The 15,555-nt window shown below is 46.7% G+C and overlaps 1 protein-coding gene across 1 annotated transcript; it reads right to left on the bottom strand.

Moving 5' to 3' along the window:
• Positions 1-3,228: 3,228 nt before the first annotated feature.
• Positions 3,229-4,621, bottom strand: LOC119649434. The gene is made up of 2 exons (XM_038051584.1): positions 4,388-4,621; positions 3,229-4,324 (listed from the first exon to the last, which is right to left on the bottom strand). Exons 1-2 carry the CDS (start codon positions 4,431-4,433, stop codon positions 3,348-3,350), a joined length of 1,023 nt encoding a protein of 340 aa, XP_037907512.1. The 5' UTR covers positions 4,434-4,621; the 3' UTR covers positions 3,229-3,347.
• Positions 4,622-15,555: the final 10,934 nt, after the last annotated feature.

The raw sequence follows: 15,555 nt of genomic DNA on the forward strand, positions 1-15,555 counted from the left end.
TAATTTTCCTGGTCGCCTCCACTGCTTTATGACCGAGTTTGAATTCATACAGAAAAAGTATACCTTCTTGGCTCTTTTCCATCCTTTTTGTCCTTTTTATTTACTGTTATTACAACTATGGTCAAAAGTGAAATGACTCCTTGACTAAATGTAGGAGTATTTCCACTTCATTATTCAACACCAAAAGCGCCAACTGGTGGTAGTTTGATACAACAAAATCGCAACTAACTTCACTTGATTGCTAAATCGGCCATTTCATCTGTAATAACCTAATAAATACCAAGGCATTGTTGAAGAATATAACAACGAACGCCCGGAAGACGAGCAGAAGACAAAGCCTACCGCTTTCAAACGTAATCGATCTTAAGACAAGCTCGAATAAAAACACCAGCGGGGCAGAATGCACGTCAAGCAACCAACAACACGTAGAAGTAAGAGCGAGCCGACCACCCACGAACTTCGAAACCTCTCTGCCAGGAGCAACTTACGTGTGGCATTGGCAGATGGGAATTCCGCTAGCGGCAAACTAGTGCCAGAAGTGTGAACCAGTGTTGAGACCAGGCTGTCGGAGGTGTTCGTCGAGTTTCTCCTGGACGACCTAAGCGAACACACGGGAGTCATCCCCTGCCTCGCCTCCTCTTTGGTGGCGAAAAGCCAACCTTTTCTGCTGCGTATAAACGAAGAGTGCCTGGAGGCACTGGAAATGGCAGACTACAAAATGCGGTTCGGAATCAGGAACGCAAAGGTGAAAGTGTTCTGCTCCACGACGCCGACAACAAGCTGTCGGAAGAGATGAAGATCGACGGTCCAACGGAGACTGCAGAACGACCTACGCAACCAAACCACACTGAGGATAGCACAAATAAATCTGCAGCGTTCGCAGTGCACTTCAACTAAACTGCTTGCCTTCCTCCTAGAAAAGACCGACATCGCACTAATACAGGAGCCCAGGATCGAAGGACCATCGAACCATCAAAATGCTCTACAACAAATATTATAAATTGTTCTACAGCACATTCCACGCGGATCGGGCAGACCTAGAGCATGCATTCTCGTGAGGAAGAGTCTACAGGCATTTCTGGGTCTGAACCTGAGCTTCGGCGAGCAGGCAAGAGCGGCTTACATTGCTCACGACTGATCCGCCACAAGAAGTGCAACACTTGTGGCAACAGGCTGGCGAACTGGAGAGTGTCTGACCAGATTCTCAGATCACAGTTGGATTTTTTCAATCTAGATCTCGTCGCAGAAGTCTTCAGACTTTTCAGAGACCCGAGGAGAGTCAACTGGAGGAAGTTTGATCAAATTTAAAAAAAAACAACTCTTCGGTGCGCAAATTAAGATTGGCACGACAGATAAAATGGAGTCAAAGGTCGGGTCTCTGGAAAAGGTGTTTGATACCGGTTGTTGCGCCGTTGATGATGATGATGATAAAGGGACTGCTTGAAGATGTGCAAGACTGCCAAGAATCGATTTAAACCCCCGGGGTGGGGCCAACAGGGTGGTAATGAGAAGACTGTGAAGATCACTTCAGGTGACTGCCTCCACCTTCTAAAAAGGTTATTGCCACTCTGTTTTCTCCTCATAAAAACAGCGGAAGGCAGACTATGGTCCAGCTCAACGAGTACATAATCTCTCGAGCAATCGATTTCGAGCTGCGGAAAATGTATTGTAGGATCGGCGGCAAGAAGGCCCTTAGTTTGGATGGCATCTCTAACGGAGCTTTGAAGCTGGCAGTGAAAACTAGGCCCGACCTTTTCGCTAACACCTTCGAAGTGTGCCTAAAAGCATAAATATTCACCACTCAGTGGAAAAAGCAAAAATTGGTATTGCTTCCAAAACCTAATAAGCCACCTGCAGATCCAGCAATATATCGCCCGATCTGGCTGCTGGATACAATGAGGAAGACGATGAAGAGAGTCCTCTACAGTAAACTGATGTAAATTGGCGAAAGCAGTACTGGCTTTTCGGAGTGCCAGTATGGGTTCCGCCGCACCCACTCTACGCTAGTGTCACCGAACATGCAAAAATGGGGCGGAGACTTGGTCGAAGTTTGCTTCTTATCTGCTCCCCACAGTGTTGAAAAATTTTTCAAACGTGTGAGAAGTCAGTTTAACCTTTAGAGGGCAGTAAATCGCAATGATCCTTATCTTGTTGTAACCCCGCGGACAAACCTTTACAAATTCATACCATCCATTATTAGTGGAAGGGTCAATGCCTACCTCGAGATCAACAACATTCTGTCCGAGGAGCATTATCGACTCGGTAGTTGTAGGACAAGCAACTAGGGGCTAAAGAAGTCGCATTGATCCCAAACTAATAAAGTTTTTAACGACAGTCATGGAAGGGTGGCATACCACCTTATCAGTGCCTTCATCCGAGGGTGCCAATATATATACGGAGGGGCGTCTCCCACAGGGGTTCTTTGAGTCCCCATTGGTTTTGCATGGCATTGGACGCTTTGGACGAAGACTGATCTGCAAAACGTCCAGCGGTGGACTACTATGTCCAAACAACGAAATCTAAGTTGTGGTTAAAATTCGGCTCAATAGGTTACGGTGGGCGGGTCACTTAATCCGTATGGATGAGGATGATCCAGTCCAGAAAGAAGACGAGACAGACCCTGCCTGAGATGTAGCGATGGCATAGGTCAGGACGCCAAACAGCTTTTAGGGATATCGAATTGGTGGACCTCGACGCAAAACCAGGATGTCTGGAGTTCCTTATTAAGGCAGGCCTAGACCGGATACCGGTTGTTGCGCCGTTGATGGTGATGATGTCCAAACTCGGTCGTGGAGCGGATAAACCTGCCTCGGAGGTAAGAGCGTGGTTGACGCCAGTCGCCAGATCGACCCGATTGACTCCACTTAACTTGAAACTAGTGAAATTTGAAACGCGACCTTCCGTATGGCAGTCTTTTAGTCTAACCACAACTATCCGGACACAAAGCTAGCAATAATGCTAAAAAATAATTGTGCATACGAGTAAAAACATAACTCAGTGTCGACAACTCGAAACTCAGCTGTAACATGTAAGTTGGCAACAAGTCGACAACAAGTCGACAACACAACACACTTTGCTAGATTTAATGGGAAATGAAAAACATCACTAACAATCATGGCAATTAGAGATTGCGCCCCACTTAGAGATTGTTCATTTGCAATTAATGAGTCTTCTCGTTGGTTAATTTCAATTTATTTGGAATGAATGGAATAATTTATAATAAGAGGGTGCTTCAATAAGTTGAAAAAAAAACGAAAAGCTGAATATTCATGAATACCAATGACATTAGTAAAATGTGCGCACGAAAATAAAAAAAAACCCATCACGTCTGTCCCGGAAAAATATCTTCATTTGGTGTCCTTCGCAGTTTCGTTTGGTTTCCTTTTTCGTTTCAGTTTACTCGGTTTGAAGTCAAACATGTTTTTTGTCTTATTAAGCGGGAAACGCATCTTGTTCCTTAACCAACTACTGAATGCGCGTTCGTTATCTTCATTTTTCTTGCTATCCACCTCTGCAGTCCTCAAAGACTTTTCTAAAAACTTTTTCCGATTCCTTTCATAACGTTTCTCTCTACGTTCCCATTGCTCCTTGCTAAGTCCGTATTGGGAGAAGTACCCGCTATATCGAGGGAGATTATCGATTGCGTTTTTATATTCGCAACATGTCTTGTAGCTCAAACGTAACTTGAGAATGTCACCTCCATACTGTGGCCTTAACTTATGTTTTGAACGGTTCTCCGAAGGACTCTGTGGATGAGCTTGTGGCACTCCTTCAGGGCTAGACCCCTTTGTCGCAGACTGCTGCCTTTCATCTTGATGTTCTAGTTGGGCATGCGAAGATGACGAGTCCTCGCTAGAGAATGAAACCACGGTCGAAAGATTCTCTTGCGAAGACGGTGTAGGCAAACACGAACCTTCTGCATTATTTTCAGGAAGCTGTTTAATTTCGGCGCATTCACTTCTCTCACAATCACTGTTAGGATCCTGCACTTCCAGACTATCTACCTCCTCGCAAATCTCCTCAATCTCGTGGTCACTAGTGTCAGACATATTGTCTTTTAGGCAGTCTTCAGAAACGGAGTTGGTTGATGTACCTTCGTGTAGTGGACTAGGCTCAGTCTCATCACTTTCCTGTGGGATTGATTCCATTGTCGCACTTATATCGGGGCCATCTTCCTCATGAGGTTCATAATCCTCAAGGACTTCCCGGAAGGTGACTTTTCGATTCAAAACAGAGGGCGATGGAGGTGTCGGAGTTGCAAATAACTCTTCATTGGCATTTTTGATTCGGTCAACAATATTGTATTCGTTCACTGGTTTTAGGACTGTAACGACACAATCGAGTTATTTTCAACACAACACTTCTAGGCAAAAATCAACTTTCTTACAGTATCCTTCGAAGTCGTCCTCTGAATCCGGCTCATTCTCACACATTGTGCAGGAAACTTACAGGCTGCTCTGTTCGGATAGGTTTTCGTGTAGGAATTATTTTTAGACAAATAGATTTATTCGTAACTTTCTCCTTTTCTTCCTTTCGTTATGACTATTCAAATTATATGCAAATGTGATTTCAATTCCAATTGGTCGTGGCTGATTGAGCTCACATGCGATGAGTTCGCGGAGAATTGACAAGGATTATTGTTAAACTGTTTGCACAGTACACGAGCAGTGGAAGGAGAGGGTTATTGTTTAATCAATTTTTCAATTTAATTTGGTTTTTGCCATAGGAACGGTTACTCTGTATGGAAAATGAATGGGGCGAAGTTCAACCGAAAGAGAGAAAATTGAAATGATGGTCCCCTATAGGCCAGCGCTTCGTTCAAACCGCCCAGTTTGACCAGGCTGCTTATTCCCCTATATGTTCCTATGGCCAGAAACGCATATACAGGTGACACATTTCTGCAATATCCCAGTAGCCCGGAACATGTTGCCACTGAGGACAAAGCCTTAATGGCCGCTTGACTATCGTCAGAATGATTATTTTATGCTTCCGGTTCAAATCAATCTAAGGCCATCAACTGGCCTTCAACATCACCAGCACTGGCGTATCCTAACATCATACTCGGCTAATCATCTTCGATTTGTCAGTAAAAAGTACCGCATCGTAACACCGCAATACATCACCGATCTCTCACTCTGCCCTAGCTGGAAGGACCACAGCAAAATTCGTTCTCCTGGGAGCTTGGTATGCGTATGACGTAGTCATTTGGGAATGTCAAGCGCTCCTGTGGTACTTCGTCTAGACTGTTACTATGGTCATAGGCGAAAGATTTAATCAACACTGAAGAAAAGCCAGAGCCAGTTCCTCAGGGGTCATCAGCGACGTCCCCGAAGTGCCCGAGTAAGTAGTTCTGACCCCCTAGCTGGCAGTATACCTACATCCTAAGAGAAAGCCTCTGGCTGAAGGGCGAACCGCGGATCACACGTCAAAACACATTGGCACTCCCCGAAGCCGTAGCTCTCTGTCGACGTCGATGGGGTGATGTAAGCCTAGCTCTGCAAAGGTGGTAGTCGTGAGGCGTATCAGCAGCCAGCCCCCCTGGGGACCCTGGTCAGGTAGTGTGCATTGAACCGGCGTTAGTAGACTGCTCTGCCCCGAGCGAACGCTGATCCGTCCGTCAGTTCCGGGAGCAGCTAAGCGTACGTCCGGCCTCAGGCAACTGGAGTAGGGGCTCTGTTCCCGAGAGTGCACCCGTTCCTGACTATTGGAGAATAACCACAATTTAAAAAAAAAATCAACGAAATCTCAGGGAAGGAGAAAGGGCTGAATGCGTTTGGGCGCAGCACAAAAATGCGTTGCTCACAGCAGCGACCAGCGAAAGAGACAGCGAGGGCTGAAATACCCGATAAGATGCCGGGACGCCAAAATAAAAAGGAAGCCTTACCAAGTAGCGCATCTGACGGTGCGGGGACGACAACTTCAACACGGTGTAGTGTCCCTGTTCCGGAAAAAAACTTAATCAGAACCGCTAATCCTGAGCAGGTAGTATCGGACACGTATCGAGAGCGTCCTAGCTAGAGCCGAAGAAGAAAAGCTCATCAGGAAATGCACGGCAGTAGTGAAACTTGTGCGGTCGGCAACATTTCTCTAGAAAAAAGTCAGCAAAGACGTCAAGAACAAGCAGATAGAACTGGAAGAACTAGTGGACTGCATCTCATTCTACAGGCGAACGTAGAGAGCAGCCGAAAACGTGTGAAAACCACAAATAGCCCCGCTTTCTGATGAGAGCACTGCGAGCATCAAACGGATTACAAATAGCGCACTGCAAAGCGAACTGGGAAAAAGTGAAAAAAGGAAGACGTGCCTGCAAAAGACTTTATCCAAATAGTTGCCAAGGCCGAAAGACAAGGTAGTCTCCCAAACAAACAACTAATAACAGAAAAGGCGACGAAACGAAGAAGGTTTTGTTCATTAAGCCGACGGAAGACAAGACATTTGCGGAAGTCCGAAATCCGCTACAGGATGAAACCCGAAGACGAAGAAAGGTGGCGAAGTCCTCGTCGAACTAGCCCCGAAGACGACTAGCAAGAGTACGTTCTGCGAAGCGGTCGAGGGGTTACTGGGGGAGAGTATATGTGCTCTCTAAAAATCCGAGATCTTGACTGCCTCATAGAAAAGGTCAATGTGGAGGAGGCCATAAAGCGTGAATGGCTAGAGGTAATCAATTCCGGGATAGGTATCACCCCTATAAATGTTCGAGGCCCAAAACTCGCTGTGATGGAAATCCTCGAAGAATATGCGAAGAAACCCCTGGACAGAGGGAATCAAATCAAATCAAAATAGGATGAGTAGTATGCAGGGTACGAATGCGGATAATCCCCATCAAATGCCACAGGTGTCTGGACTATGAACACACGTCAGCAACTTGCAAGGAACCTGACAGGAGGACAGTATTCCGCAGATGCGGTCAGGTAGTTCACCAAGCGAAGACCTGCAATGAAAGCGAAAGCTGCGTTCTCTGCGGGGATCGCGGCGCATCTAGTGAGAGCATCGCACACACTGCGAGTTCGGGGCGGTGGGAAATCTTCAGGGCGAAACTATAAAGGGCTAGGGCGCGATTAGCATGATCCGCATCCTACAAATTAACATGCACCGGAGTGCAACCGCTCATTAGTTGCTAGTGCAGTTCGCTGCGGAGGTAAAGGCTAATCTAGTGCTAATCAACGACCAGTACCGAAACAGGGACGCAGCTTCATGGCATCTCGACTTATCGGATACCGCTGCCATCTGGGTTCAAGAAGACCTTCGACTTCGCGTTCTTGCCCAAGGCCGAGGGAATAGGGTTGTCTGGATTCGATATTTAGGGATATCGTTTTTTAGCATTTACCTGATGTCGAATGAGACGATGCCGGCTTGAAGCTCTGGTGGATGCTTTTTCGAGCACGGAGGGATGAATCTCGGTAGGCGACACCAGATCAACGGCAAAATTTCGGGGCCCTGGCTGCAGAGGAAGTATCCATGATATCACTTTTGCGTCGGAATCTCTGGTACCATCGGTGGAAGGGTGGCGAGTCCTGGAAGACATCTCGGCAAATGATCACCAGTACATCGCGTTCGCTACTTGTCGACATGCATCAACCCGGCGCTTCCCCTGCGTGTGGAATAATGTCGCGAGGGTGAACACTGGGAAGTTCGTCGAAACTCTTGGAATAGGCACAGCCGCGCTGGAGGGCTCTTAGGGGGATGGTAGCGTTGCGACTGACACTGTCGTAAACTCAGTAATAAACCTGATAACGATAGCGTGTTAGACCTCCACGCCCTGGAGGGGTGCAGCCTTCTATGAACTGAGGAACGGCAAAAATTGCCGGCCTACGGAGAGAGTGTCATAAGCTCCGCCGTGTGGCGCAACTTTTACACGCCAGCGAGGAGGCATACGCTATAAGGGCTGACCGCAGTGCGATAAATAAAAGCAAAACTCGCAGCTAGCAGAATCTGGCCAGCGAGGTGAATGAGTACCCGTGGAGCCTTAGCTATGAGCTTGTCTCCCGAAAAATCGGGGCCCAGCAAATGTCCTGCATACTAAGTACCAATCAGATGGACGGCATTGTATGGGCATGGCGTGAAAATTCTTGGGATTACCTTAGATACCAGCAAATAAAAAACATTGGATAACACATTGGTGAATAATATTTGGTGTTTACATGTATCGTTGATTTCGTTTTTTAATATTAATGAATTGTGCTCCAATAAAATTTAAAAAAAATTATTTAGTTAATCGAAACACAAACAATTTTTAATTGGGATTTTTCACTTTGGTATGACATATATTGACAAAATTGGTTGTCGATGGTCGAAATCACCATTTTTACTAACCGGAAAGGATCAACAGGAGAAAGCTGTCCCATAAACCTAAAAATATAGCGAAATAGACTGTGAAAATCCGCCCACAAATCTTAAAGCTATATCGAAGTGCTCCATCGACACGTGGCTGCACACCTCCGTATTAGTCAGACTCGGGAATGTGGAAGGGTCCTTTGAGCACTTCGATCCCTCACGTATCATTACCCAAAATTCACGCCTTTTCCGGTGCGTGCGCCCGCACCGGATTCTAAAAAACTACGTAAAGACGTGCGTTCGCCTCTTCGAAATGAACAACACGCGAGCTAAACCTGGAAATGAAAAAATAAAAAAGGTCGACCGCGCGCTTGGAGCTGTAAAACTCCGGACCCGAGGGCCGAGATCGAAAAGAAGGATCCACGACGGATCACATCCTCGATCAATGAATACCCTGCCTCAGATGTGTAGAGAGACACGGCCTTTGAGGTTACCACCCAGTCTTGACATCCTCAGGCCATTATATTGAAGAATGTCACTTGCTGTAAAAGTTTCGCGGGGCTAAAGAGGAGTAGGGGAAAAGGAGGTCCTCAAATCAAAATTAGTTCCCATGTGTAATTTATAAATAATAGAAACGATATAAATAAAGAAATAAAATGAAAAAAATTGTTGCGGCACTTCGTCAGGTCAATAAATTTACAAAAAAAAAACGTTTTTAAGAATGATTCTTATCGTCCTGCCTTTCGTGGCCGCCGCAGCACAACACACCAGGAAATCTCATGCAAAGCGTCAAATTAAAGTTACCCGTCCGAAACTTCCACGCCGACCAAGCTCCTACCAATCCAATCCTCCCACTAAGGAGTTTGCCCATCCGTCTTCTGCTGGAACTAAACACTTGGGGAGTGAACTTCCCTGACCACTGGGTCTACACTTTGTAATCCAGCAAAATGCCTCTAACCCAATACAACCATTCACTTCACTCTGTTGCCCGTAAATGAATGGTGAGGAAGGGAAAAAAAATTAGGAGAAGTACATTGAGAAAGATAAGGGGTGTTGAAAATGGAAGAAAAGGGAGAAATATTAAGTATTAGAAGATGAATTCCCTTTTTAGATTGTCTCTGGCAAAGGAGAAGTTTTCCCACCTGATCCCGAAAAATATCCGATTTCTTATAGATTTGCTTAGCTCTAATATCGAATCCCCTTCACACTACCGCAGAAGTCTGACGGATTGGCTTTAACTTTCCACAGGATATCGGCGTAAGACACTTCTCCTTTCTTGGAAATAACGATTATTTCCGGACGAAACTTCCTCCTTTTGCTGCTTCTTGTTGTCTATCTTTGTCCATTGCTTGGATTTACAATTCTTCCTTTTTAACACAAAACCTTATTAAAATCGGTTTACTGTCTGTCTGTCTGTCAGTCTGTCTGTCCGTCCGTCTTTTTTTTTTTTTGAGGAGGTGGAAATCTTCAAAAGACTCTGGCCTGGGCACGCCAGAGTGTGGGATTTTTACCCACTAAAACCACCCCCGACTCCCCCCCTACCCCGTGGAACCACCTTTAGGTATTACATCACGGGGCGGAGTTAGCTTACTTTAGCTAGGTCTCCTTCCGTCTACCCGTGGAGTTCGTAACCGCGTCTTCCTCACTTCTTCTGTTTTTCGCAGTTTTTCCTGGATTACAGCGATCATGGAATTGATCGCATCCCAGTCTTCCTGACAGGCTACCATTCTTCGGACAAAATTTTCCGGTGATATCACTTCACCTAGAGTTTCCTCCAGGTTCCTCCTTTCTTCCACGAACCAAGGACACTGGAAGAAAACATGCGCCGGGTCCTCTGGGACCCCGCAGTTTGGACAATTAGGCGAGGTGTCCAATTTAAACCTGTACAGGTATTGACGTTATCCTCCATGGCCGGTGAGAAACTGGGTGAGATTATAATTGATCTCCCCATGCTTTCTCTCCAGCCACTCCCCGATGGAAGGGATCAACCTGTAAGTCCAACGACCCTTTTCTGACTGGTCCCATCGCTGTTGCCACCTGCTTATGGATCTCTCCCTTTCGGCTTTTTTCACCTGAGATAAGGGAGAGATGGACCTGGTGTTGTAAATGTTCATCATTTCGGTTGCCAGGATGTCAATCGACATCATTCCCGAGATGACGAACGCTGCATCGTCTAAGACGGTCCTGAAGGCAGAACACACCCTTAGGGATGTTCTTCTGTAGACCGCACTCAGTTTATGTGTATTCCCTAAAACCTGCAGTGCTTTTCCCCAAACTGGGACTGCATACAGCATGGTAGAGCTCACCACCCTGGCTATGAACAGCCTGCAAGTATGCCGCGGGCCTCCTACGTTCGGCATCATCGTTGCCAGAGAAATACTCGTGGTGGATGCTCGCTCTATCATCACCCCCAAGTATTTGATGGCCGGCTTGGAAGTGATGATACGATTCCAGATTCTAATGCAGGCGTAATTTCTTTTGCGGCGCTTAGTGATGAGGACCGCTTCCGTCTTTTCCTCCGCGAGTGCCAGTCCAGCACTCTCTAACCAAGTCTTAATAACACTGATTGCTTCGCTTGAGTACAACTCAGCATCCTCGAGATGCTTTACAACCACAACCAGTGCTATATCATCGGCGTAACCCACCAACGTAGCCTCCTCCGGAACCGGAAGGTTGAGCACATCATTATACATGATGTTCCACAGTAGTGGGCCCAGTACAGAGCCCTGGGGGACACCCGCGGAGACAACGTACTCTTTGGATCCGTCATCGGTATCATACCAGAGTGTCCGCTCTTTCAAGTAGCTATCGATAATAGCGGCGAGATAGGTGGGAACACCAATCGTCGCCAGAGACTTTCGTATAAGGTTCCAATTGGCCGAGTTAAATGCATTCCTCACATCCAGGGTCACCACCACGCAATATTTGCTGGTACAACCTCTTCCGTGAATTGCATTTTCGGCAAGCCAGTAATCATTTTGATGGCATCAATGGTTGATCTGGCTTTACGGAACCCATACTGCCTATCTGAAAGGCCCCCTTGGCTCTCGACGACTGGAAGTAATCTATTATAAATGGCCCGCTCCAACATTTTCCCCATAGTGTCTAGAAGACATATGGGTCTATAGGAGGACGGTTCACCTGGAGGTTTGCCAGCCTTAGGCAACAGTACCAGCTTCTGCCGCTTCCATGGTGCAGGAAAAATACCCTCCGACATGCACGTTTCAAACAGCTCCGCGAACATATCCGGTCTACTTTTGACGGCAAGTTTGAGAGCCTTATTCGGTATGCCGTCAAGACCCGGGGCTTTACTGTCGCCTATTCGACTGCAGATCTCTAGCAGCTCGTCCCTGGTGACTGGTGGAATCGGCGTCACTTTTCAGCGCCCCCCCTCTTGCTGGGGAAATAACCCCTGGATTATTTTCAACAAGAGCATAGGGCACGTGATCTGCGGAGACGATCGGCCTCTGAATCGTCCTGTCACGATTTTATAGGCGGCCCACGGATTTATGTCCGCTTCCGAACAGAGCCCCTTAAAACATTCCCTCTTACTCCGCATGGATGGCGAGCTTGAGGTTCTTGCGATCTTCCCTATAGGCATGCTCCTTTTGCCCCTGATCGATCCTACCTATTGCCCTCTGAGCCGTTCGTCTGGCTCTGTGGCAAATCGATCGAAGATTGGCAAGTTCACTATTCCACCAATAATTGGGTCTTCTAGTGGGGAATGAACATCTCCTAGGTATCGACGCGTCACATGCTTTAGAGATGCTCTGTGTGACATGGAGAGCTCTATCCGTGGAGGTGCCTGCTTTGCTTGGCAAGTCTAGCCACACCTCCATGAATGTCTGCTCATCCATCGCTTTGGCAGACCATCCTGGTGTTCCTCTGGATTTCGGAACAAGATCGTCTAACAGTCCTTCAAACTCGGGCAGTGTGAGGCTCGGTGGGGCGTAACAGCTATATATGAATATACCGCTTATTTTTGCCCACACAAAGCCTCTAGCCGCCTGACCCATGCTATATTGTACGGCTTGACGACCGCACGCCCATATTGCCGCTCCACCAGTCGAATCTGTGACCGATACAGCACCGTCAAGATTTCTGTACGGTTCACTAATGATAGCAATCTCCATTGCGGATTCGTAAGTGGTCTGCGCAAGCAAATCTTGTGCGACCCTGCAATGATTAAGGTTTATTTGTATTAACCTCATTTTTTCACTGCAGTTAACGCCTTCCTAAATTCTGGGCATTTCCCACTTCCGGCAATATGCCGGTTATCCCTTCCCTCCTTTTCTTCGCACAAAATGCATTTGGGGTCTCTATTGCACTCCTTGGCAATATGTCCTTTTTCCCCACATCTTTGACATCGATCGGACCGATCGATGCCGCTAGTGCATGCCTTCGCGAAGTGTCCAAACATTAGGCATTTGAAGCACCTTTTTAAGGAGATCTGTTCCCTTAGTCGGCAAACAACCCATCCAATCCGAACCACGGCCAACTTCTGCGCTGACTCCACTGGCAGTCGCATTGTGGCCGCTTGAGTACCGCCATAAGCCTTTCTTAGGCTCACGATGGATTCTTCCCTGAAATCCTCCAACTTGAATTGTTCCTTCAAGGCAGTGCAGATCTCTTCTCTGGATGTTACCTCATCGAGATCCTTGCACTGAATATAGATCTCATGTTTTTGGGAACGAACCTGCGACATTCTCCCCAAGTGAGTTTAAAACTTGGTTACGAAAGTCGTCATATGTTAGATGTCCTCTGCTGGAAATTACAATTGCCTCCGGGCGAATTCGCACCTTTGGTTTCTTATTTCTTTTTTTATTCACGACCTTAGTCCAACCATCGTTCTTATTTTCTTTAGTTTCGGTTCGCTAGCCGACTTTCCTACTTTTGGTACTTTGGGCCCTTCTGAACTTTTAGTTCCCTTTGTTGGACTGGTCAAGACCCCTTTTTTCCTTTTTGGGGCCTGTTGATTCGCCAAAGCTTCCCCCTCCTTGTCTCTCACTCTTTTACTTGAGCGAAGGTCGGGCGACTTTGTGCTTGAGTGTCACTTGGGTCGCCTGTGACACTGTTGAGGCTGGGATGTCCGGCTTTTCCTTAGGCTTTCTTATTTCTTCCTGTGACCTATTATAAAGCACCCTGATGGCTCTCACCATGTTCTTAATGGCTTGGTGCACGTTGTGCTTGTCCTTGATGAATTCGGACAGCTCAACTATTTTAGTCCCAAGCTGCATAAAAGGTAGTTCTTCTAGGTTAGGGCTCTGTTCTCGGTGAGTCCTGGCCAGACTACTCCTTTTACTGACTCCTTCACCTTTTTCAGTTGCTGAGCTCCCATGAGCTTTCTCTTTTGCCGGCTTTGATATTGGAGGAGATCGTAAAATTGATGAGCTTCTCCTGAATGGATCTATTTGCTGCTGCTGGAGTACCTCTTGATCAGATCCGATGGGTGTCGAAATCGTCTTTTTTGGCCAGCTATCTCCTTTTAGCCCATCATTCTTTGCCTTCGCAATTGGTGTTCTTGGCAGAGTTGTGCTTCGTTTGAACACCTCCTTCTCCAAATCTAAAACACTTGTAGTATTAGATGCAACGGTGGCCAAGTTGTCCACCACCGAAGCACTGCGGTCGAGTGATATCGACGGCCGGGAGCCCGCTTGCTCACTTCCAAAAGCCGCCGGTACTGGGGTTCCGAGCCCCTGCACCGTAACTTTACTCCTTCTCAATTCGTCCATGTTGGTTTTATTTTCTGGGTGTCCTTCCCATAGCCATTTTGGTCCACGCACCCGTCCGTCCTGTCTGTCTGTCTGTCCGACACACGTATTTTTCTCGGAGACGGTTATAGCGATTGACACCAAATTTGGTAGAAAGGTGGGAACTGTGAACGCTCACGCATACAGTGAGTTGCATCCTTTTACGACGAATTTACATGCAAAAAGAAAGTGTACAGTTGTGTGGGGTATCAAATTAAAGGTCTCGGCTAGTACTTTTCGAAGCCGATCTTAGTTTTGACATTTGCTGGAAAGGTGGGGAGTGCGCGGGTTGAAAGTGATCATTCCTTTAAGGGGGCCATTCTCAGAAACTACCCAACCGAAAAATCTGAAAAAAATCAAGAGGCTGCCACTATATGGTGCCTGCTGTCCGAAATACCTTCCATGCTAGCACCACGCAACAATATAGGGTGCACCATAGAGCATGATCTCACCAAGTTTGGTGGAAATCGCACTATTACTAACAAAGTTATAATACGTCAAAGTTGTCGTTTCTTTGCAAATCCAAGACTATGAATGTCAAAATCATCCGAAAGTAGATATTCTCACAATAGTATACGCATATATTACGTGATACGTACTAAGAAATACACAAAACCTTTCGTACCTGAACGTCCAGCTTCCGGTTTCCCGACTTATTTGGATGCTGAGGCGGTAATCGAAGAACTGCGAACTACCAAGTTTCCTGGAAACTTTCGGCGACTAGACTTTCTTCGAGAAAGAGCTCTTTCCTTTTTGGCCATTTTGGTTCGCTGATTCTTCTCTACTTCCGTTTCCCGCGTTCTCACCCACTGTGATGACTCTGCCACATGACGTTTGGATGCATTTCTCTCTACTGTCCTAACATAGGACAACTTAACCCCGCGTATCAGAGTCCTGATACTTTAGTACATATTCCACCTTTCCTTGATGAATTCACGGAGTTCTTTTATGCGTTATTCCAGTGAAAGAAAGACTGAAAGACTGTTCCTACATTCGTCTTTTACAACAGCAGCATCCATATCGATCCGTGTTCCTTTGCAAGTTCCGTGACGAACCTCGACTGCCGAGGGGTAACGTTGCCCTCGATGGTGACAGTGCCAGCTTTGAAGTCTTATGAAAAAGATCCGCTGTGGACGGTCGCTGGATATCAATGGTCCCACTCCCAAACCCCACCGACCGCTGGTACTGCTTCCGAAGCCCACCACCGTTAACAAATTTTCTTTATCGTTCTCCATATTTGGTTTAGTATATTTGCGTATCCTTCCCTTAGCCAATTCTTATCCGCGGGTGGGCGTTTGCTACCCCCTATCCAGCCTGCGCAAGCCCATGCGCGGACATATCCTGACGCACGAAGGGACGCGCCTGATGGGAGATTTGGCAACTTCACAGGCACCTAGGGGATACACCACCATTGAAGACCAATTAGGCTCCTCTCCAAAACAGGCCAGCGACCGGCTATGACGGAGAACTTATTCCCTATGAAATATATCACAGACTTTCGTAACATCTCTAATAAATTTGCCTCAGAATA

This window comes from Hermetia illucens, chromosome 2, assembly GCF_905115235.1.
Source record: "Hermetia illucens chromosome 2, iHerIll2.2.curated.20191125, whole genome shotgun sequence".
NCBI lineage: Eukaryota > Metazoa > Arthropoda > Insecta > Diptera > Stratiomyidae > Hermetia > Hermetia illucens.